Genomic DNA, 25,359 nt, shown 5'->3' with positions numbered 1-25,359 from the left:
AATGAACAACAAGAAGAAATTAATAAATAGTCGTAACTTGGTCTTACGATATGTCCGTTCAACTTTGCACACTAATTTCATTGGAGTGGAATTTAGCCGGTGTGCATTTAATGGGAAAATGAAATGCAATTTTGAGATGAAAATTATTCTTACAACTTTTTTATATTTTCGGTAGATGTAATAAAAGTTTTACTCTAATGATAGGGATGTAAATTTGAGACCCCATTTAATTTTTCTCTCTTGAGTAGTGATACTTATCATCAAAAGATGTAAATTATGTTTTTATTGTTTTTATTTACATCTTTTGAAGAAAATGTATAATTTACATTCTACTATTAGAAAATTTTCCAACAAAGAAAATATGTAAAATTCCCATTTTAAGGCATTTTACATCTCCCATATAATCGCTTGATGATTTCCAAATGAAACTATCAAAGAAAAAGTGTCTATTTTCTTGACATTAATACGTTAAATCATGTAATGAGAGAATTGAAAGAGATATATATCTCATTACATGATAGATATTTCTTCTATATCTTTATGCGATGATTTCATTAGAACTCTAATAACATTTTATCCCAAAATAATTGCTTCACCAATAGTCTCTTTCACTCTCCTTCATCTGTCCCATTATTAGCCTAAGATGCGTAACCACCACGACAAATCATTCTCGTCTCTTAGCTGGCATAAAAGTGACACACCCCGTCCCGAAGGAGGGCATGCTGGCCGTCACGTGAGAGTGACGTAACCATTTGCACAGTTCGGAAGCTTTAAAATATACAACTTCTAAAATGAAACACCCGAAGGTGAGTCCTTATTTGGTCCATTCTGTCAGAACACCGTTGAACTTCCTCGTAGTCACCACACCTTTGCATTTCCTTAAACCTGGAGGGGCGCAAAACAAAATTGAGTGGGTCAGCAAAACGAACGTATTCAAAACCTTCTTTTCTCTTTTGCATAAACTAACCCCTCGCTGTAAAACAAGTATAGTTTCCCAGAAAATAACATATATACGTATGTATAGATATGTCAGTCATGCTCAAAGATATATCATTCATGCTCATAAATATGCCATTCATGCTCGAGAATATGCCACAACGGAAACTCATAATCAAATGTAAGTGCTCAAGCGTAATTCACATCAATAACATATAATCTGGCAGCCGGGAGTCACCTAACGTGACCTGTACGGCTGCAGATAGAGCTCCAATCTCAACTCAATATCTGAATCTGCACACGAGTCGGAACCACCTAACGTGGTTTGTACGACAGGCTGGGTGTAATATATATATGCTCTAGTGCTACGATCACGTGAAGCTGTGCGATAAATCGCGGGTCACCTACAAGTCGGAACCACCTAATGTGGTCTGTACGACAGGCTTGCACCTAACTTGGATCCAAGGCGAGCATGCGGTGCTGGTGAACATACACGTGAAGGCTGTGCCCTGGCCTCGGGCGGGAGCACTAACACCGGGGGTGCAGATTATGAGCTCTCTAAACATCTCAACTACTACTGAATACAAACATGAATACCACTTACCTGGCACTTACCTGTGCGTCCACAGCACCAAATACACATATATAATTGTATGCCACTACTAATGCATGTGATGATAGTATTTCAATCGTATTCCAAACGTATTTCATACGTATATCAAATGTATTTGAAAGGTAGCTTACCTGGGCCTCCTCAGCACCATGCAACAGTATGCATAATTATGGTAATGCACATATTAAAATATGATGCATATATGACAGGATATTTAATTCGTATTTCTTTTAAAATACGTCAAGCATACGTATATATATATATATACTGAAAAATAACTGCCCACTCACTGATCACATCGACGTCTCATAGGTCCCTGAACCTCCCCTAGCTTGGTTACATTCTTCCTCTGTATAATTTTCACCTATACAAAAAGTAACCAAATTGACGTTATTTAACGCGCATACACCAAACATTCGTCCATAACTTTCTCATACGTTGCTCAATTTGGGTGTATCAATATACCACGGTGATCTACACGACGTCACGAACGCGTGACAATTTTCAGAACTCAATTTGGAGCTCTCACGCGCCCCCACGCGCCCTGTTCACGCGCTGCCCACGCGCGCGTCTTCTTCCTCGCGTCGCCGGACTGGTTTCGCCGGCGGTGGGTGTTTTGCCGGAATTTCTGGGTAAACTTTAAAGTGTCATAACTTCTTCATTTCTTAACCATTTTCGACGTACTATATATCAAATTGAAGGTATTGACGAGACGAACACATCCATACCTGCCTCGACCCCTAACTCGCCGTGGATTCGCCGGAAAACCCCTCGAAAGCTCCGGCCAACTTTGACCACGATGATCCCGACGTCCAAACTTCTCCAACGAAGTACTCCGAGGCTCCTTGGGACCTCACTAACACATCTACAAGCTTCAAAAGTCCAAAAACTAACTAGATTAATCTCGCATGAACAGTACTCGAATCGGCCAAAGTCGAAACGATGTGAAAATGAATGATTTCTTACCTGAAAATGGTATGGTTGCACTCGTACGAGCTTCACGAGTTCGATGGTGTCCTTAGTTCCTTCGATCCATCAAGGTTTGGGTGATTTGGGTGTCGTCCGTACGTTTTCAGAAGGAAGAAGAAGAAAAGGGAGCTCGGGAGAGAAAGAGAGAGAAGTGACAGAAAAGAGACAGAGAGAGAGGAAAAGAGGGAGGGAATCCCGGGAGAGAAAGAGAGTGTATGAGTGTGTGTGGTCCTACAACACCACACAACACAAAACTACACGTAAAGTAACGAACTAGGGGTAAAATTGTAATTTCAAATGTACGTTTCGATATTTCCGGGACGGGATGTCACAACCTACCCTCCTTAATAGAATTTCGTCCCGAAATTCAAAACAACCACATATAACCCCTAGTGATCGAAGAACAATCTAGGATACAAATCCCTCATTCGATCTTCTGTCTCCCATGTAGCTTCCTCGACTGAATGATTCCTCCACAAAACTTTCACCAATTACACTGTCTTAATTCTCAATACATTCTTTTTCCAATCCAAAATCGTCCTTGGTTCCTCAACCAGTCTAATCCGGATTAATTCTCAATAGTTGCACCGGAAATCCATGTGACGAATCTGCCACCTAGTGACAACGCATCGAAATATAATACATTATGCACCTTAGCAAATTCTGAAGACATCACCACTTGTATGCAACTTCATCGATTCCTTTAGTGGTCAAAAACGGTCTGATGTGTTTAAGACTTATTTTGTCTCCTTTCCAAATCTCACTATTTCTTTTCTAAAGTGAAAACTTCAAAATTATAAGATCATCTACGTTAAACACTCGATTAGTGACATGTTCAACTATTAATCTCTTTTGCCATTCCTGGCTACTCTCAGGTTAAACTTAATCACCTGAATACTTTGAGAAGACTCATCCATAGTTTCAGGGCCTACCAAAACTCTTTCGTGATCGAATCTTCTCTATCCAGAAGTATTTCTTCCACAAATCAACAAAAATCGACACATTTCATGGTCCTTATGGCGTTACTTTGGAAACTATGCAACCAACATACTTAAGAAACTCAGCAGTTCCGTAACCCAAATCTCTTCTCCATAAAACATATAAGTACTGTTGCACTGTGGTTGTTACTCAACACTGGAGTAAATGTACTAACTTGGTTCATTGATCAACTAACACTTCAAGTTCAATCATAACCATCCTATTCTCGAACTCAGCAATCTTTCTTTTTCCCTTCTTTCTTTGCCTTGGTTAATTCTTAATTTTCTTCGTTAACCATTTGAGTCTTGAGTACGACCTTACTAAAAAGACTTAACTTGAAAATTAGCAATTACAACTTCTTCTCAATCTTCCATTCTCAACTTTACTTCAGTTGATTTCCAATCCACCTTCGCTGTCTTATATTAAAATCCTTCCAAATAATGGATATTGGAGACTTTTTGGATTCGTAAAAATCTTGCATTCTTACCAAATATTATGTCTTCATAACTTCACAGCAAGAATGGTAATCATGACTTCCAAATCACCAGTAGGGTAATTCATTTCATGAGGTTCCTTTTGTCGTGAAACGTATGTAATCACCCTAACATTTGCATCAACATGCATCCAATACCATTCAAGAAACATCACTAAAATTTATGATTACCACTATTCTCTGGGAATACTAAATTACGTGCATGAGTGAGGAAATACTTCAGTTGTTGAATCCTTTGCTCACAATTTCCTTCCCACTCATACATAACCTCTTTTCTCAACAATCTCGTCAATGACAAAGCAATGACTGAAAAATCTTTCACGAACCGTCCATGATAGCTTGTTAAGCTAGGATAACTCCGAATCCCAATCACGATTCGTGGTTGTTCTAAATTCTCAATTTCTGCTACCTTTTATGAATTCACTTGAATACCTGAAGCAGATATAATATATCTCAAAAATGCTACTTGATTCATCCAACATTGGCATTTGCTAAACTTAGCATACAATCGACATTCCCTCGATCTTTGCAATACCGATTTAAGATGTTTAGCATACTTTGCTCTAGTCTTATCAATCTTTTCAATAGCAATAACAACAAATCGGTCTAGATATCATTGGAATACTTCATTCATCAAATTCATAAAGTAGTAGATGCATTCGTCACTCCGAATGGCATCACCAAAACTTGAAATGACCTTAACGAGTCCTGAAAGTTATCATAAGGGCATCCTCACCGATAATCTTCAACTAATAATATCCAGACCTCAAATCAAACTTAGAAAATATACAACCACCTAGAAGCTGATCAAACAACCATCAATGTGAGGTTATGAATAACGGTTTTCAATTGTTACTCGATTCAACTGCTTATAATCAAAGCACAGCCTTAACGTCCATTTTCTTTCTCACCAATAAACTGGGGTTCTCCCAACGTAATGTACTAGGTTGAATAAAAACCTTTATCAACCAATTTCCAATTCTCTTAGTTCAAAAGGCAACATTCTATAATATATGGTTTGTACCTGGAGACAAATCCATAGTGAACTCTACATCTTTAACTGGCGGCAATCCAGGTAAATTCTCAGGGAAAACGTCAGGTAAATGTTTGACTACTCCCACTTCTTCCACACTACTAGAAGTGACATCACTTAGCACCACATGATATAAATATCCTTGGCAGCCTTTTGATAATAATCTCTTTGCTCTCACAGCATAAATAACGGCATGCCTCACTCCACTTTGCATACTTACAAAAGTAATCTCTAGTCATCCAGACCGATGGAAAATAACATATAATCAATTCAACATTCAGCTATAAACATAGCTCATACTCTTTCATTCTAATCAACTCAGCCCTCGGCTGCATATATAACTCATAATTAACTCATCATATCATGTATCTTGCACACATTCAGTACCACCTCGCGTGGTCTGCAACTCATCATTGTATATAACATAATATGCTTTAGAATAACATCGAAATCCACAATCTAATGGAACAAAAGTAGCTGGTAACAATACATACTCTACTATTACTGAGCACTCTAAATAAGTACGATACTAACATAGGATAACCTACCGGTTTACTTGCTTAACGAATCCACGAATGAGTTATTAATATTACGGTCTGCAGCCCGCAATACTGATAAATCATCGTTGTCTCGATAAGTAAGCAACAACTCTCGAGGGTGTAATATTACTATTTTGCCACTCATTGGGAAATGCATACACATGTCTCAATCACGTTTATGTACTACTTTCAAGGCAATAACAATAATAACGTAAAATTTCTACATTATTACCAAATAAACTCTAGCTAAGTCATTAAGAATAATTAACGTACCCCTAATCAAATCCAAATAATTTTGAGTATCTTGCAGTGATGTGTAGTTAACACATCCCTGGGCTTGTTGTTGTCTCCCACAACCTCTATTAGTGTAAATACTTCTTTCATGTACACCACGACCTAACTGACCATAATTAATAGGTCCAGGAACTTGCTGGATCGGCGCTAGTTGTGGCAAAGAAGACTGCTAGGGATTCTGTTGGCTTTGGACATAATTTGCAGTTCTATGTCCCATCTATCCATTTGTAAAGCGTCCACTGCTTTCTCGTCTACATTCTCAAAGGTGTCCACTATTGTACCTACAGCCCAAAGGTACATTTCTTTTACCAAAATCACCTTGTCTCTGAGATCTGGGATTACCAATACATCTATCACTTCGCCTCTGATCAATGGCATTAAAACCTTTGTCAAAAGAACTAGAATTAGCTTCACTTCTTTTGAAGTTCCGAATCTTTCGAGGTTCTCGAGATGACTGGCCTTTATCCTTGTCGTCATTCCTCTGATTCCTATTCCTTTATTCTTCTTCATCATTATCGCTAGACATAATCTCAGAGTCCTTAATTCTTAATAAAATCTCGTAAAACTCCTTGTAATAATTACAATAGGTAGTGGTCGTCAAAGAACGCCACTTCTTCTTATTACCCAGCCTAAAACGACGAGACATCTTTGCCGGATTATCATCAACATCCGGATGGTAATAAGGCAAGTCCGTAAACTTTCTATAATACTTATTCGCCGTCATCTTTCTTTGTCTCAAATCGCAAACTCTTGCTTATTATCATCATAAGATGCCGAAGGAATAATTCTTTTCTTTAAACAAGTCCTTAAACAATTCTCAATCGGCTGTTTCCTTCGGTGACAACGAATTATACTCCTGTTTCCACCAGGATACAAGTTCATAACTCAAACCAGGTAGTCGTCTTGACTTACCTTCAAAAGACAGATTTCCTTAACTTGCATAATCTAAAACATCTTTTCCAATCGGTTAATCCATCACTTTGCTCCCTCAGGTTCATCATTTCATAAGGTGATTCAAATTCAACTCATAACCCATCTTAAAATGTCCCTTTTAGATAATATACTGAATCACCAAAATAATAGTTTCCCCTAACAGCTAAATCAGGGAGACTAAATTCCTCTAACTACGTGGTTTGCTACGAGGCGGTGTAGTTCTGACAGAATTCACTAGAACTTCTCAAGATGTCCAAGATTGAAACTAGGCTCTGATACCAACTGACACACCCCGTCCCGAAGGAGGGCATGCTGGCCGTCACGTGAGAGTGACGTAACCATTTGCACAGTTCGGAAGCTTTAAAATATACAACTTCTAAAATGAAACACCCGAAGGTGAGTCCTTATTTGGTCCATTCTGTCAGAACACCGTTGAACTTCCTCGTAGTCACCACACCTTTGCATTTCCTTAAACCTGGAGGGGCGCAAAACAAAATTGAGTGGGTCAGCAAAACGAACGTATTCAAAACCTTCTTTTCTCTTTTGCATAAACTAACCCCTCGCTGTAAAACAAGTATAGTTTCCCAGAAAATAACATATATACGTATGTATAGATATGTCAGTCATGCTCAAAGATATATCATTCATGCTCATAAATATGCCATTCATGCTCGAGAATATGCCACAACGGAAACTCATAATCAAATGTAAGTGCTCAAGCGTAATTCACATCAATAACATATAATCTGGCAGCCGGGAGTCACCTAACGTGACCTGTACGGCTGCAGATAGAGCTCCAATCTCAACTCAATATCTGAATCTGCACACGAGTCGGAACCACCTAACGTGGTCTGTACGACAGGCTGGGTGTAATATATATATGCTCTAGTGCTACGATCACGTGAAGCTGTGCGATAAATCGCGGGTCACTTACAAGTCGGAACCACCTAATGTGGTATGTACGACAGGCTTGCACCTAACTTGGATCCAAGGCGAGCATGCGGTGCTGGTGAACATACACGTGAAGGCTGTGCCCTGGCCTCGGGCGGGAGCACTAACACCGGGGGTGCAGATTATGAGCTCTCTAAACATCTCAACTACTACTGAATACAAACATGAATACCACTTACCTGGCACTTACCTGTGCGTCCACAGCACCAAATACACATATATAATTGTATGCCACTACTAATGCATGTGATGATAGTATTTCAATCGTATTCCAAACGTATTTCATACGTATATCAAATGTATTTGAAAGGTAGCTTACCTGGGCCTCCTCAGCACCATGCAACAGTATGCATAATTATGGTAATGCACATATTAAAATATGATGCATATATGACAGGATATTTAATTCGTATTTCTTTTAAAATACGTCAAGCATACGTATATATATATATATACTGAAAAATAACTGCCCACTCACTGATCACATCGACGTCTCATAGGTCCCTGAACCTCCCCTAGCTTGGTTACATTCTTCCTCTGTATAATTTTCACCTATACAAAAAGTAACCAAATTGACGTTATTTAACGCGCATACACCAAACATTCGTCCATAACTTTCTCATACGTTGCTCAATTTGGGTGTATCAATATACCACGGTGATCTACACGACGTCACGAACGCGTGACAATTTTCAGAACTCAATTTGGAGCTCTCACGCGCCCCCACGCGCCCTGTTCACGCGCTGCCCACGCGCGCGTCTTCTTCCTCGCGTCGCCGGACTGGTTTCGCTGGCGGGTGTTTTGCCGGAATTTCTGGGTAAACTTTAAAGTGTCATAACTTCTTCATTTCTTAACCATTTTCGACGTACTATATATCAAATTGAAGGTATTGACGAGACGAACACATCCATACCTGCCTCGACCCCTAACTCGCCGTGGATTCGCCGGAAAACCCCTCGAAAGCTCCGGCCAACTTTGACCACGATGATCCCGACGTCCAAACTTCTCCAACGAAGTACTCCGAGGCTCCTTGGGACCTCACTAACACATCTACAAGCTTCAAAAGTCCAAAAACTAACTAGATTAATCTTTCATGAACAGTACTCGAATCGGCCAAAGTCGAAACGACGTGAAAACGAATGATTTCTTACCTGAAAATGGTATGGTTGCACTCGTACGAGCTTCACGAGTTCGATGGTGTCCTTAGTTCCTTCGATCCATCAAGGTTTGGGTGATTTGGGTGTCGTCCGTACGTTTTCAGAAGGAAGAAGAAGAAAAGGGAGCTCGGGAGAGAAAGAGAGAGAAGTGACAGAAAAGAGACAGAGAGAGAGGAAAAGAGGGAGGGAATCCCGGGAGAGAAAGAGAGTGTATGAGTGTGTGTGGTCCTACAACACCACACAACACAAAACTACACGTAAAGTAACGAACTAGGGGTAAAATTGTAATTTCAAATGTACGTTTCGATATTTCCGGGACGGGATGTCACAAAAAGTCTCTTATTTTTTCAAGCCAAATTGTATCTACCCAGTATATTTATTGGTTCAATTAGTTAATACTTGATTAGTTTTCAGATTTCCCTCCTTTATAATCTTACTTCATCATCTGACATCAGAACTAGAGAAAATTTCTCATGAACATGATTGTAAATCGGAAAAAACATTCAAATCGTTAACTCAAGTATCGGTGGGAGACAGTTAAAAAAGGAGTTAAAAATCGTCTTGTCACACATACACTTTTGTGTTCTGACATTGACACAGCAACAATAATCCAACAAGATCAGTTTACCCAACAACATCAGTTTAATTACTTGGATAAGATAATTCGATTTGCGCTTCCTTCCTCTCAAAGTTTGATTTGGTTTGGTTGGATGGATAAGAGATTAAGTGGTCGGAAAAGTTTACTTTCATCCCATCATCGTAGACGAGGATGTGTTGTTTTCGACCCTTGTGATCAAACTTGTTGACCCATCAAAAGGACCAGGCAACTTATTGACAATCTCAAAGAGCAACTCAACAATTGAGTGGCAACATACATAAGGAAAAGCACTAGTGTGTGTGTTTTTGAGATGAATTTTTAAGTCTCAAGATATGGGGAGTAGGTAAATCATTACAAAAAAAAAAAAACGAAGTAAGAAATGGACGATAAAATGTTTTATTTTTATTTTTAGAGAAGTACGATATTTATTGATATAAGATAAAAACGTACAAAGCAGATGACAGTGTGCTTAAATAGGCCTTGACAAAAACCTTGCCGAGACTTTCAACCCGATCGAAGAGAAAAAGAGCATCCCGCACGAACAACTAACTTTACCTATCCTCACACCAAGAGAGAAAACAAGCAAAATTATAAAGAGTTGTCTTCTGTAAGAGTATCCAACAATAGCTAAAAGAGATTAAAAATGCACTCCATAAACTTTACCAAAATACGCGGGAGAGATTTGAAATCATTACTTTGATCAGATTAGCAATTCGGATTTGATTTCTAATCATTTTAGTCAATTTCCCTAATTAATATCATAGGTCCATGACATATTAGCCATATCATTCACTTATAACACATGAATTAGAAATAACATGTAACAGAGTGATAGTTGCACTCATAAATTTCTCATATCGCACCTCCTGGAGGAAAAGTATAGAAAAATTCACAAATGGTCATTTTCAAAGTTCCAATTGTTGATTGATTTGTTAACATATCGTGGTTATTTAATCATTCTCTCGTGAATATGTTAAATTTGGTGGACGGAAACAATCTCACAGGGCCAACTAAAAGAAATGGGCTTATTTCAATAAACTCTTTCAGCCCAACATAAATGCGCTGGGCCTAGGTGAACACAAACAAATCTGAAGATCTATCCTTTAAAACGAAGCAACAACCAAAAACCCTACTTCTCACAGCACTCGTCTCTTTACCGCCGCGCCGTTTACCTGTCCTCCCGATCTTCTCCGCAACTACACCACTCTGCTGCCATGGGTGAGCTCAGTTCATCTCTTTCGGCCCCGTTGCTCACCCTTTAGGTCTCATTTACTTCACTTATTTATCTTCCATTTTTTTGTTTATTAATGTGTGTATTTGTCAAAATCTTCAGGAAAGGTCCACGGTTCTTTGGCTCGTGCCGGTAAGGTGAGAGGCCAAACTCCCAAAGTGGCCAAGCAGGACAAGAAGAAGAAGCCTCGCGGCCGCGCCCACAAGCGCCTGCAATACAACCGCCGATTCGTCACCGCTGGTAATACCACCGTTTCCCTTCCAATATTCCAGCTTTATTATCTTCCTGAAATCAATTTTTTATAACAAATCGAGTTAATATTTTGTGAAATTAAACCATTTTATGAAAAGGGCAATTGGGAATTTATGTTTTATGAGAAGCCAATGTTTTGTTATTTTTGATTAAATCATTGTGTTTGTTGTTTGATCGTTGCAGTGGTTGGCTTCGGAAAGAAGAGGGGACCCAACTCGTCTGAGAAGTAGGGCAAAGATTCAAGCTTTGAAAAGATGACAATGTCTTCGTAGATTAAGAAACAAAAGGCTTTATTTTTGTTTAGTTGTATTTGGAAGTGTTGGATTATGTTGGAGGTTATATTTGAATCAGCAGTGATGTGATGTTGCTTCTGGGTTGTTCTCAAATTATTGTTCGTTTTGTTGTTGATTCTGTTCTGCGTTTTCTTTTCCGGGTAAATTTCTGCAAGCTAGAACTGCATAAAAACGCAAACAAAAAAAATTGTAATTTGGATTTGATTTATGGTAATGGACAAGCAAACGACGTTTTAGAGCAAAGTTTAATCATACACGTGTCTAAATAGAGGGTATTAAGGTCATTCCCAACCGAAAATGGCTAAACATAACCTGTCCAGACTAACAGTCTTATAAAAAATTATTTTTAAATGAACCACGCTCATATACCATCTTGGACGGAATGGACCAAACGTAACTCTCTCAATAATTTAGAGTGCTACTAAACTTACTTCATTGTTTTATTTTCTCACCTACTTGAAAATAATAATTTTATTGACAAATTTATCCTTGGGTAAAATGACCTCCCAAGGCCTAAAAGTTGGCGATTGCTTTGGCCTTAATGAACATTCCAATACAACGAAAAATCCTTATCAGGATTTGTATTTGTATCAGTCATTGCAATAGGATTTGGTGATTTTGGTTTTCCCATCCTTGCATTTACTGGTTTCATATTCTTTGGTTGCCAAGGAACCAAAGTGGAGGAAGGCGAACACAATATTGAGTGAGTTGTTAGAATTCTCGTCACGAGCTTTCCACAGAGGATTTCATGGAAGATTTCACAGAAGATTTATATTAAAGTGGATAATGATAGAGATTCTGCACCATAGCGGTATTGAGGCTTGATGGTATTGCGATGGTTGGCGACCAAGGTGGCCAACTGGGTATCGGTGTGACGTCGTTTTGAGGGTGTTGGTACGTTTGAGATTTTTGGGGGGGGGGGGGGGGGGGGGGGTTGGGTGGGGTGGAGAGAGAGGAGTGGGGTGGGCGGGTTTTGGGGTGTCAATGGTGGTTTGGCATGGGTGTAAAGAGATGATGAGAACAAATTTGCTATTCTCGGAGTGGGGTGGGCGGGTTTTGGGGTGTCAATGGTGGTTTGGCATGGGTGTAAAGAGATGATGAGAACAAATTCGCATTAGTGAGAATAGCACCCATCCTCCATTGTTGTAACTAACTAAGATCTTAATAATAATTGCTTTTTAAAATTATTTTACTTTTTTTTTTTTAAATCTAAAAAGAAAATATGTAGGGTTGTTTGGGGAATATTGGTGGGTGTGGAAAGAGTTTGTGTTTTTTCACTTTTTATGGAGGGTGGGAATATAAGGTGGCTGGTAAGATAAGACAATGGGGTGGGTATAATACCACTCATAATTTATTAGTTTTAAATTTAAAGAACTGTTATTAACACTCCAAAAATCTTATTCTAAACTCCTTGCAAGTGTATTTTTCTTTCTAATTATAGAAAGTTTGGAGTGCCAAATGAGATTTTTAGAGTGCTAATTATAATTTTGTAAATTTATACTTAAATTTTTTTTTTTTTTTTTAACAAACGATATTACCTACATTAAGGGGAGGGGGTGGGCTTAGCCTCACAATGGGTAGTGATAATGTGATTCAAACTTGCTTTAGCGAGAATCGAACCTAAGACTTCTCACTTACAAGTGAAGAGGAATACCACTAGACTATATGATGATTTCATATCTAGCCGTTGAATTTGAATCAATTATTGAAACTGATGAGGAGGACTACATTTGGTCAACCTGATGCGCATGGCCAAATAATGATGTGGTGAGCTCCATAGGATTATAGTTGAGTCATCTGTTGAAGATGAGTTTTTGGTCAAATCAAGCGATTTCTCCATTGGAGATGACCTAACACTTAGCACATGCCATGTGAGTATAATTTCTTGGAAGATTTTTTTTGGTAAATAAAAGTTTTATTTTAAAATGATAAATATGTCATTAACATTTTCAATAATACGTGGCTTGAAAAAAATAAGATAATAGGCTGAGTTTAGCAACATTCTTGAAAAATAGCTCCAAAGTGTGTTGTTTGGTTTTATGCCTTTGACTTGAAATACGAAAATTCTTGAATATTCGGACCGGATCACTCATCCCCTTCCACCAAGTCCATTCATCCGGGTTCTTGAAATTTGATTCAACGGCTATAAATAGGGGGCTCCTTTAAAAGTTATAATAACTTTAGCCGTTAGATAAAATTTCAACGGTACAGATAGATGGACTCGATGGAAGAGATCCAGAGAGGATCCCTTTCCCTCATCCCTACCCCATGTTCTCTTTTTCCATGTCCACCCGACCCCATTGTGTCCCACCCTCCTCACACACAACACGGAAGGGCCACCACCAACAATGGCCGCACCCAGAATTTTTCCATGTGCAACTGGCTTCATTGTGTCCCACTCCTCTCACACCACGGAAGGGGAACCACAAACGGTGGCCGCACCAAAGATCAGCTAAACTACTTCCCAGCACTTATAGTGCACCAAAAACTTGGAAATCCTCTTCCACAAGCACACTCGTGTCTTCTAGCATGGATTAGGCTCCACCTGGGAGCAGAAGCTTCAGCCAAAAGCACACCTCCAGAACCAACAAATCTAGCTACATGTTTCATGTATTCGGATTATAATTGATTAACTTTGAATATATCATTCATCACATTTAACATATTTTCGACTTGTTAGTACATAAGTTTAACAACCCATTCAGTTTCGAAATCCTGAGTTCGTTCCTTTAGGTATTAAAGTAAGTTATTGTCAAATAGCACGTACATGTCGTTTTTTATTTATTTTTTAATTTTTATTTATTATTATTTTTTCACAAGAAATGATAGCAGTATTTCATTGATCATTACAAACAAATATTCGGGTGCAAATTGAGTACATTGCTCCATTGACCAACACATTGATCTGAAGTGAATTTGCACAAACAAGCGATCAATTTAAAACTCCTACACGGCTACTACAAGCATAGGTGCACCAATACAAATTTGTCACAATAAGGATAAACGCAACAAACCTATACCAATGCGCACACTGATCTTCTCTGATGAGCCCACACAATGTCATCGCTGGAAAGCACGACCACATAAAGTCATCGCTGAAAGACAAGACCACATAATCATCGCTCAAAGATGAGACCACATCAAGTCGTCGCTCAAATGTGAGACCACATAAAGTCACCGCTAAAAGACGAGATCATAGAACCATCACTTGAAGGCGAGATCACAAGAAGCCGTCGCTCAAAGGTGAGACCATATCATCTGCCAAACGCGGCACAAACAAAACCTACACTAATCCGAGAATAGAATCCACCAGTTCCCTAGTCTCAGTATGGACTAGGACACTCTAAGCAAGACCACCTGCAACTTCATAAGAATCTCACATCAGAAAAAACTTACAAAATTAAAATGACTTATATGGTTTGCTTCCAATCACAACAATTGGAAAACTTACAACAAATTTGTTGTGCACGTAATCTAATGCAACTTGGAAAACAAAATAGGTGTAACTAATTGTAAATTGTATTCCGTTTCTCTGAAATCTGAACACGTACGTAGCTTGTAGCTAGTTGTGTCCAAGTCACACCCCAGATAGATTAATTCCAAGTGGGCGGCTTAAGGATTTAGAAGACCATGAATTCATGAATCAGGTGGTGATTGACTAGCTAGTTGACTGTCAATTTAGTTTCCCACACTATTGATTGTCAATTTAGTTTCTTTTTTTTTTTCTGGTCATATTTCTAAGTTCCACGAACTTCAAATTAAGCCCATATATGCATAAGATCGACAAGAAAAGGTGCGAAATGGGGGCAACTTAAATGATGGTTTGATAATCATTTAATTTTTAGTAATAGTGAAAAAATAAAAAAGGAAACTAGGGATGAAGAATGGTGAGAGAAATGTATAAGAAAAAACACACATATAATGAACAGTAAAAACACACATATAGTAAAAATCAAAACAAAAATCTATTTTGAGTTGTTTTCATGTTAAGATTTTGTTTTCATTCATTCATCCCTCATTTCTCTTATATACTTTAGTGACATCTCAAAAAAAAAAAAAAAAAAAAAAAAAAAAATCCAAAAACCAAAGAGTTATAAACCGATGTATAAGAGAAATTAACCATGCGGGGAAAGATAAGAAGTTTTCACAGTCAATTACGCACTGCAATGCTTTTTAACTCTCTTAATAGTTACCCACTGCAATGCTTTGTACATTTTTGTTAATTTTTCTTTTATTTCTGTTGCCACTACAACAAACTGTCATATTCATGTTCTTCAGAATATATTTTTTCATGCGTGGAGCCCGATTGGTTTTCTGAGCACCTAGGAGTTCACCTCATTCTGAGTGCGCGGAGCTTGCCTTGTCTTGTGTGCATGGGTTTGCCTCATTCTACATGTGAGTTGTCTACATCGTTTTGTGTGCTAGAACCTCACCCCTTTTACGTCTATAGAGCTCACGTCGTTTTGGCGTGCACGGAGCCAACCTCATTTTTCGTGCATGGAGCTCGCCTCGTTTTGCCTGCCAAAAGCTCGCCCTGTTTTTAGCGAGTGGAGCCCACCTTGTTTTTTGTACCATGGTTCGCCTCGTTTTGTGTGAGCTAAGGCTGCTTCGTTTTGCGTGCGTCATGTTTGCCTAACACCTATGTTTTTTTGACAAAAATGCAATTTTTTTATTTTTCGCAAAATATTTTTCATGAGCGTTAAGTTAAACTTTTTAATGAATTTGGAAGCATTTTTTGGGTTTATTGAGCAACAAATGCATTTTTAGAAAACTAAAAAAATAAGTGAAAAATATAGTAGTGAGACATAGAACATTGTCAAAAGAGGTTCTACACTCAATAATCTCAACGGAAAGTCTCACCTTAATTTTCCAAACTTCACAGTGAGGCAAAGGTGAAATAAATAGGTTGAAAGGTGATTTATATACGAATTTGCAAAACCGACAGAAAACTGTAAGCGTTAATACACGTTTTTTTTTTTTTTTTTTTTTTTTTTGTGTAAAAAATGTAAATTTTTTATTTTTCTGAAATATTTTCAGTGAGCATTAAAGAAATCTTTTTAATGTATTTAGAAGCGGATTTATGATTTATTGGCCAAGACCTTCTCCTTGGATCACTAGATGTTCGGAACCTAAGAGTATTTTATTTTCTAAACATTTGAAGTTAGGAACAACAAATGACAGAGAGGGCAAACACACAAAATTTCTTGTTGAAGCAGTTGAAGTTGAATCAGAAACCGGGTGGTTTATTGTGGAAGAAGTTGAAGAACAAAAAGGGGGCCAACATACAAAATTTCTGCCGTGTGCATTATTTAGTATTAAAATGATGGAATGACAAGCATCCACCATATGTATCAGTTATACAAAAGTAAAGCCTAAACTGGTGCAGAAGCAATCTAGACGATACGTTTTCGATTTGCTGTATGTATTGTATACGAATTATACAAGCAACCCAAAAATGATGCAGAAGCAATTTATCCGAACATTTAGGATGACTTCCGATTCTTGAGGGCATCAAAGCGTGCAGCAAGTGCGTCATAATCTGGTAACTTGTGATGAACTCGAGGAGTCGAGTCTTGCCTTGCAGCTGAAGGTACTGGTGGTGGAGTACGCTCAGGTGCTTGATGAAAGCCCTTGGAAGGTGACTCCATTTCAACTTCTTCATCACAGTCCGAGTCATCAAACTTAATATCCGAATGTTCTGATGGGGCATTATTGTAGCTGTACCTCTTGTAGATGAACTTCTTCTCATGTCCATGGCTATCCGTTGTTTCATCTCTTGAAGAGTGAGACCTATCGACTCCACGAGCTTTAGATTGGTGATCGATATTCTGAGAGCCAACTGATGGAGAATCTGGCGTAAAGAAGCCAGTGGAATTGCCAGAAGGGGTTCCAAATCCATTATTGACCCTATTCTGAGAGGCGACTGGTGGAGAATCAGGCATAAAGTGGCCACTGGAATTTCCTGAAGGGGTTCCGAATCCATTATTGACGCTCGAAAATGATTGAGCCGCTTGATTGCAGTCTTTGTTGGCCAAATATGCAGCAACTTGTGCAGCAGCCATTGCATCACTGGCAGATTTTGCGGCTGCTTCAGCAGCTGATGCGGAGTCTACAAAGTGCATTGGTCCCCTTTCACCACCACTACTTGATCTACGATCACCACCACCACTTGATGTTCTGCGTTCTCCACCACCACTTGTTCTGCGTGAAGAACTAAACGAAAGTACGATAAAATAAATGGATAATCGAAGTATGGTCAGGTTTTAAATTAGATGAGACAAAAGGAATAGCCAAGTTACCTAGTGTCTGGCTTATTAGTCTCAACAGATTGAGGCTGCACACTGTGCACAGGCATGCTGGTAGCACTAACAAAATTGCATGGTCCTTGCTGTTAAAATAAAAGTAAAGAGAAATAGTAATCGGAAAATGTCTTGCATATAACGTGAGAAACAAAAGGAGTGATCACTAATCAGAAATCTAAAAATGGTAAATCTTAATGAGAGAGAGAGAGAGAGAGGAACGCACTATAAGCTCTTCTGGGGGCTTGAGAAGTTCCTGTTCAGATTCCGATGTATCCCATTCAACCTGGTATTCCTTGGCTATCTCCTTGAGGAGTTTCAACTTTACTTCACCCGTAGGGGTTCTAACAGAGAGCTTGTCAATCAGCTGTGTAAGAAAACAAAAGCACTCAACTACCATAGAAACTAAAATATGAACCGAAAGCAGAAAAGTAATATACATACAATAACAATAAAAGAATTATATGAGAGGGAGACCATGCTTACCATGCGATTCACACCACAGCTGGGACGTACATCAACAGCCGCAGATACAAAATCTGTACCATACTTTTTCTCAAAAATATTCCTTAGGGAAATTAGTTCAGGAATCTCAGAGCACCTGGGGGAGGCAAAGATTAAACTAGCAATCCCTTCTTTGAGATCAGGCGGACACTCCCTGTAACAAATACGAGAAACATTGGGATTAAGAGAATATCTCACAGCTGCGAAATGCAACAAAGATAATACAATATCATCACCTTTGCTTTGCGATGATAGAAAGTCTAGATACTACTAATTCACAGAAGAGCTCAATGAACTCGTTGGCAGCCAAAATGTTCTGTTCCCTGATCACATGTTCAACCTACATAACAAAGAATTCGTTAGTAATTAGTGCCAAATTATTTCGTTAACCATATTGCAAAGCGCCAACCTAACTGCATAGCCACATGCCTGAGCATCAGTTTGAGTCCATAACAAACTGAAGCCAGTGCTTTAAAAAACGCGCCATGAGGCGCGTCTAGCCGGCTTCGGAGCAGGGTGTCGATGAAATCGCCTATGCCCAGTGGGTAGACCTGGTATTGGTGTCATGTTTTTCATGTTCATATCGTTGTCGTCACATACCTAATATCTTAACGGGTTATATCGTGTAACAGCCGTTAAAGTAAACGGGTAATATGACTTGACCCATTACCGTTAAGATTTTAAATCAATAAATAATGAAAATGGAAAACATAATTTGACTTGAAAAATAGAAAACATAATACTAAATTAGTACAGCATACCACGTTACCACATAAATATTACTTCAAAACATAAAAAAATAAAAAAAATTGTCTTTCAAGTATTAAATACCTAAAAATAAGAGCCTAATGAAAAAACATTATTACATTACAACAAAATACCAAATGTTCAAAATGCATTTACAATAAAACCCTTCAATTTCATCAATCACCAAGAGAAATGGAATTGAAACTTTGGCTAGATATATTGTCTTCAAGAGTTATCTTGACGATGTTTTCATCAAGGCTTTCCACATTAGCACTCTCTTCCACATAAACTAAGCATAAAAAACTGAACATTGTAAACCATTCAAATGTGTTTGATATTTTTAAAATACTTGATATTTTTATTTTTAATATGTTTGGTATTTTTAAGTTACTTGATATATTTGTTTTTAATGTGTTTTATAATTTTTTTAATCTCACTCTTTGCCTATAGTATACTATAAAAACAAATATATAAGTAAAACTTAAAATTTTAAATTTATATAGAATAATAATACAATAATATATATTTCAATTGCAATATATACTTATACACTATGACTGTTGTATTTTATAGTAGTTTAAAAAATTAAAATTATCAAAATAACTTTTTTTTTAACGTGTTGAAACGGTTTACCTGTGTATCATTCTCGTGTTAACCTGTTCAGGATCCGTTATTAACGGGTTCTTATTGTGGGACCCGATAACGACTCGATTAGTTATCGTGTTGACCCAAAACTCTTACTTTCGTGTCACTTACGTGTCGTGTTAACAGGTCTCGTCAGAAATTGTCAGGTCTACAAGTGGGATTAGGCGAAAACTCGCCTAGACGTGGTCAAGGCGTGCCTAAGGCGGTAGATTGGGTGTCGTTTTTGTGTAAGAGTTGTTGGAATCTAGAAATTTTTCAGTTGAATCTGAAAGTTGAGAAGATGAATAGCAAGGTGTCGTTTGTTGTGCTTTCATTTGCTTACTTTTCATTTTTTTAAATTATTTTTTTGGCTGATTTTTTTTTCTCTTTAAATTGACTTCCAGCTATTAGCATATGTCCCAACTTCCAACATATTCATCAGGTTATTCTCCCATTATATATGTTAGATTTTATTTTTAATATTATATTATAGATTTCAAGAGACTCATTTGCAGTTCTATTAGTTTAGGAATATAATTGTGTAAATCCTATCATATTTGAGATACCCTTTTGGGATTCTATCATATATCTTAGGCTAGATATTATCCTATTAAAGTTGTAATCCTATTGGGGTAAGGAATTTACTGTATGAGAGATTATATTCACATCCCAAATTACTTCCCACACACCCTTTTAATTTTTTAATATTTTTCTATCAAGTATTAGTGGTGTGTAGAATATAAAAAAAAAAAAAAAAGGGTTTTTATCACAAAGTCCTGAAATTGACCACCCAATCAAGATGATTCTTGAAATTAAAAATCGATCAATGTAATCCCTGAAAATAGGAGTTTCAATGTGGTCTTTCCATCACAATTTCGTTAAAAATTCTGTTATGTGCTGATGTGGCACATAACTAGGTCCCACAAGTCTAATTAAAAACAAGTTTTATTTTTATATAATTAAAAAATTGAAAAATAAAAAGGGCCCGTATAATGTTGTACAATAGTACCGAATTAACCATTAAAGAGGCCCTCTATTCTCTCCCCGTTCTAGAAGAACGTTGCTGAGATTTTTATTTTTTTATTTTTTTTTATTTTATCAAATCGTTGTTGAATTTTAGAGATATTCAAGATAATAAATATCATATTGAAACTACTTAAGAGAATGGTTATGAATTTCTTTGTGTCACTTCTTACGAATATGGTCAGAAACATATTCACGAGAAGCTGGAATGTCTCCCGATTGAGTTGTACATCACAACCATTCAAGCTATAGAGACCTAACATGTGGCCAGCTCCGAGCTTGGGATCCCGAGCACTTTGTTGCTTGGCATGACCATATGGGACATCGCAGAAGAGATACGATGCGCCTTTCCCAAAGTATAACACGAGCATCATCTAACCTCTTATCCTAGACATCCGTCTTGCAAAGCATGCTACCTGGGGAAGTTCACTCAACCCTCAACTACAAAGATCATTCACAACTCACCTAAGTTTCTCTAGAGGATTTAAGGGGATATTTGTGGACCTATCCAACCAACATGCGGACCATTTGCGAAACTCCTAGCTCAAATCTTTAAGCTTAGGGTTCACCACCCTGATTGTCCGATTAAGTCAATTCGACTGGATAATGATGGAGAGTTTACGTCAGAGACTTTTGACGAATATTGCATGTCTGTTAGGATTGAAGTTGAACATCCAGTACCCCATGTTCATACCCAAAACCAAGGTTCTAAAAAACACTAGGCGCTAGTCGGGCAGCGGGCTAGCGCCTAGCGCCTAGGTGACTAGACGGGATCTAGGCAGGCGCCTAGGCGGCCTAGGCGGATTTAGGTAAATTTCTTATATATTATATGAATTAGTTAAATTTACTATATCAGATGTAAATAATTACTGAATAATATGTTATTTCTTATAGAAGAACATACATATGTGAATGTTTTATGTACATATCCAATATGCTTGCCTAGGAAAAAAAAAAAAACAACACATTATCTAAATGATTTATAATTTATATAACATTTATATACATATAATATACATCCCAAACTTTTAAAACTATAAAAAAAACCCACGCAAGTGGGTGGTTTCACATTTAAAACCATCTGATGAGTGGGTGGTTTCATAATTAAAACCACTCTTTCACATCACCCAAGAACCCATACCATCTGACTCTTTCACATCACCCAAAAACCCATCACCAACTTTTGAATTTCGTTTCTTCTTCTTTACCCTTTCAGAACCTAATCTTTTAGTCTCTCTCTCTCTATCTCTTTCTCTCTCTTAGCATTCTCTTCCCTCATGCCTCATCTTCGTTCTTTTTCTTGGGCCTTTCACTTTCAGAACCTTAAAATTGGATCTCAAATCTAATTTGCGCCACCACAGACTGAAATGTTTAATACTTTCTCTCTCTCTATCTCTCTCTCTTTCCTCATCTTCACAAAGACGCAGAAATTCGCCAGAGCTCTGCTGCTATGTACGAGATCAGAAGTTGTAGATCCGATTGCAAAAACTGCAGTGAGATTCAAACTGCCTAGACGGCCGCCTAGCTAGTGCCCAGGTGGCCACCTAGGCCGATTTTTAGAACACTGCCCAAAACGGCTTGATATAAGCTTTTAAAAAGCGTCTTCAATCAATAGCTCAAACTTTGGTTATGCGAACCAAATTGCCGGTACTGGTCTGCCTGAGGCCCACCGCTACCTAACCTCATTCACTATTACAATTGTTTGCTAGGTACGAGCCTGACGTCTCACACTTACATGTGTTTAGATGCATAGTCTATGTGCTAATAGCACCGCCACTACGTACCATAATAGGTATTCAAAGAAGAATGAGAATCTATGTCGGTTATGATTCGCTACTTAGAGTCCTTGACAGAAGATCTATTTACCATACATTTTGCAGATTATCACTTCGATGAGACGTCGTTAGGGGAGATAAGAACGCTAACGTTCCTGAACAACACCGCGAATTGTCGTGGATTACTCACATTATGTCTCATTTCGATTCCCGCATTGCCCAGTTTGAAAATGAAGTGCATCATATTTTAGCGTACCTATCAAACACTGAAACATCGCCCCAGAAGGACAAGTCGTCCCCAAATGAGGGTTGGCCGCACCTCCCACACGGCCTAGTACACTAGCAGCTAGTCAATCATCTTTTCCTAAAGGTGGCAGATCCCTTGATTCAAAAGATTCACAACCCCATAAGAGGAAAACAACACAAACTAGTGACCCTAGTATGAATACAACCATCGCTTACTCAACTGTTCCAACACATGAGGTTATTCTAGAACTGATGTACTTCATCTGCTGAAGACCTGATGCGATGTTTTGTTTGAGTAATCCTAAACCCTAAACCCTACAACACTTATAACTTTATACGTTTATTCATTAAAAAGTAAGTAGCCAACAAGAAAAAAACAAGAAAAAATAAGTATTTATTTGTTTTTATTTTTGTGTAGTTATATTTTTTTTCTTAAAATGTTATATTATTCTTGTTTTTTCTTTTAAGACTCTTAAGTATTTCACCAAAATATTACATAATATATATAATTATATGTAAGTTATACTAGAAATCTTAAGTCTCATGAGGCTTCGGTTCACGCCTCAAGGCGGGGCTATTCATAGAACGCCTCGCCTACGCCTTTGCCTTTTAATACATCGACTGAAGCAGAAGTTTGGATACTATAATGAATAAGGGACACAATCCTCACAAATGCATAAATATAAAAGATGCAGTTATACCCACTACAGGGTCAATAAAACATGCAAGGAAACAAAAAATTGAGGAAGTTGTTCAAATAACTTGCGGGGAAATCCAGTCACACAATTGTTACTTAGCCAATAGAAAAATTCATGAGACTTTAAAATGTAGTACCCGGATTCGAGCAGTGGCGTCTTGACCAGATTGTAGGAGTAAGGCGATGTCACGCCTCATCTGCTTCACCACCGCCTGCCTCTTGTTCCTCAGCAGCTTTATTCTGGCCACCGCCATCTTCGCTTGCATTTTGCTGTTTCAACATTCATGCCATTGATCCCCATTAGCAAAACAATGAGCAAGAACAATCATTCAGCCCAAAAAAAATTCCCCCCACCCTATTAAATTGTCAAAAAATGCAAAACATGGAACAAAAATTTCAACTTTTCACAATCTGGGTCTCAATAGCTCCAACCACCCACATATTCTAGGCAACCAAACAGGGGGAATCTCTCCCGGCCTATTACATTGCCGAGAAAGAGAAAACATGGTAACAAAGATTCTAACTTTAACAACTTTTCACTATTTGGGTCTCAAATCTCATTTACTCCTACAATCTAAATTCTCTAGGCATTCAAACAGAGGGACTAATTCCCTCCCTGTTAAATTCCACCGATAATGCAAACATCGAATAAAGATTTCAACTTTAACAACTTTTCACTATCAGAGTCTCAATTCTTCCTACTACCCAAATTTTCTAGGCAACCAAACAGAGGGACTAACTCCCACCCTGCTAAATTGCCGGTATAATGCAAACATTGAACAAATATCTCAACTCTAACAACTTTTCACTATCTGGGTCTCTATAATTTCCCCTTCCCACATATCCAGGCAACCAAACAAAGGGACTAAGACTAACTCCCACCCTATTAAAAATTTCCCAGATAATGCAAACATTGAACACAATTTTCAACCTTTCACAATCTAAGGTCTTAATAACTCCTATTATCCAAAATTTTCTAGGCAACCAAACAGAGGAAAGAGCTAAAGTAGAGAAACCCAGAAATGGGAAAGGCGGAGAGAGAGAAGAATGTACCATTTGGAGGAGTTGAATCCCCATCGGAAGAGAGAGCGGCCGAGCTTCACCAGCTTCTTGGTGTGGGTGGTGGCTGCGGCGGCGACCGTCATGGTCACAGAGAGAGAAAGATGGGTTTTTTTTTTTTTTGGGTTTTTAACGGTCGCCTGAATTGGAATGGGAAACAAGAGATGGAATTATACTGCAGATCCTCTGCGGGGCCCACTTGATGACCGACCTTTGCGCTGCAATTGGGCCTGTGAAAGGAAAATATAGCCGTTGTGAGTTTGACACGCGTGGGAGAAAGCTGGATCGTGTGAGAAGAATCCAATGACAGAAGTCGGTGTAAAATCGAGCCAACCTTTTCACTCTATTATACGGGCAATAAAATATTTACATTAATTTTGAGCTATGATGAACATTCTTAATCAATTGAGTTACGTATCGTTTGACAATTATTTCGTACTTTTAACTTTTCACAATTATTTTGCAGTAAAATTCAGATTTTTATTGTTAGGAGTGATTTGTTTTGTTACACGTCGGCACTGCAAAAATAAATTTGATGCAACTCTATATAACACCATATAATGATTAAATGTTGCTTGTTTTGTTCGTTTTGGATACATATATTTTTAATCAAATCAGAATTATGTAAATTAGATAATTGTATAAATTTGGTTTCAAGATACTTTAAAACTAGGCTTATTAGTTGAAATGCCCTATAAATCATCATTGAGTCTCAGTTTACCTTTTTAAACTGATTTGTCTCACTTTGTCCTCTGAAATTGACATTTTCAACTCTTTTAGAGCAAGCCTAGCGTGGGCATTTGCTCGGGGGACGGGGGAGAGAACAGGGGCCCGACGCCCCGTGGACCGGCTCCAGCGTGGGCAAGCCCGAGTGAAGGTGGAGGCCCGAGCTCTGGGCCTATGGAGAATTGCCAGCCCGAGAGCCTGAGGCCCTGTGACGCCAGCGCTGACGTCAGCCTGGCGTCAGGCATTAATTTTTTTTTTTTGTGTCAGGCGCGTGCACCCCACTCGCGCGTGGGGGCACGTCGCCGACACAAAATCAGAAAAAAAAAATTTTACTTTTTCGTTACCATTGGAAAGCCACGTGGTTTCCCACAGTCCGTTCGATCTCAACG

General features: G+C 38.3%; 2 protein-coding genes and 1 long non-coding RNA gene across 4 annotated transcripts; 1 reads left to right on the top strand and 2 right to left on the bottom strand.

Annotated features, from left to right (window-relative positions):
* Positions 1 to 743: 743 nt before the first annotated feature.
* LOC137748931 (uncharacterized) lies at positions 744 to 5,374 on the bottom strand. The gene is made up of 3 exons (XR_011070129.1): positions 2,278 to 5,374; positions 2,015 to 2,177; positions 744 to 1,913 (listed from the first exon to the last, which is right to left on the bottom strand). It is a non-coding gene; the product is annotated as an uncharacterized lncRNA (long non-coding RNA).
* Positions 5,375 to 10,573: 5,199 nt separating this feature from the next.
* LOC137748545 (small ribosomal subunit protein eS30z/eS30y/eS30x) lies at positions 10,574 to 11,385 on the top strand. The gene is made up of 3 exons (XM_068488713.1): positions 10,574 to 10,712; positions 10,828 to 10,965; positions 11,161 to 11,385. The coding sequence occupies exons 1-3, from the start codon at positions 10,709 to 10,711 to the stop codon at positions 11,205 to 11,207; spliced, it is 189 nt and encodes a 62-aa protein (XP_068344814.1). The 5' UTR covers positions 10,574 to 10,708; the 3' UTR covers positions 11,208 to 11,385.
* A 5,171-nt stretch (positions 11,386 to 16,556) lies between these two features.
* On the bottom strand, positions 16,557 to 24,414 carry LOC137748843 (uncharacterized). Of its 2 annotated transcripts, none has more exons than XM_068489030.1 (7): positions 24,239 to 24,414; positions 23,323 to 23,455; positions 18,310 to 18,413; positions 18,056 to 18,227; positions 17,796 to 17,936; positions 17,570 to 17,658; positions 16,557 to 17,483 (listed from the first exon to the last, which is right to left on the bottom strand). In XM_068489030.1, the coding sequence occupies exons 1-7, from the start codon at positions 24,328 to 24,330 to the stop codon at positions 16,754 to 16,756; spliced, it is 1,461 nt and encodes a 486-aa protein (XP_068345131.1). In that variant the 5' UTR covers positions 24,331 to 24,414; the 3' UTR covers positions 16,557 to 16,753. The 2 variants fall into 2 exon arrangements, with proteins under 2 accessions (XP_068345131.1, XP_068345133.1); XM_068489032.1 differs by having other exon boundaries at positions 16,557 to 17,471.
* Positions 24,415 to 25,359: the final 945 nt, after the last annotated feature.

The sequence above is a fragment of the Pyrus communis genome, chromosome 10, assembly GCF_963583255.1.
Source record: "Pyrus communis chromosome 10, drPyrComm1.1, whole genome shotgun sequence".
NCBI lineage: Eukaryota > Viridiplantae > Streptophyta > Magnoliopsida > Rosales > Rosaceae > Pyrus > Pyrus communis.
Note: the sequence above shows the minus strand (reverse complement) of the source record. Positions and strands in the feature narration are given on the sequence as shown.

Coding starts and splice junctions, on each gene's coding strand:
- LOC137748545 (XM_068488713.1), top strand. Junction 10,966..11,160: donor CCGCCGATTCGTCACCGCTG/GTAATACCACCG, acceptor TGATCGTTGCAG/TGGTTGGCTTCGGAAAGAAG.
- LOC137748843 (XM_068489030.1), bottom strand. CDS start 24,330: ATGACGGTCGCCGCCGCAGCCACCACCCACACCAAGAAGCTGGTGAAG. Junction 18,414..23,322: donor ACGCCACTGCTCGAATCCGG/GTACTACATTTT, acceptor TTTGTTATGTAG/GTTGAACATGTGATCAGGGA. Junction 17,484..17,569: donor ACTAATAAGCCAGACACTAG/GTAACTTGGCTA, acceptor ACTTTCGTTTAG/TTCTTCACGCAGAACAAGTG.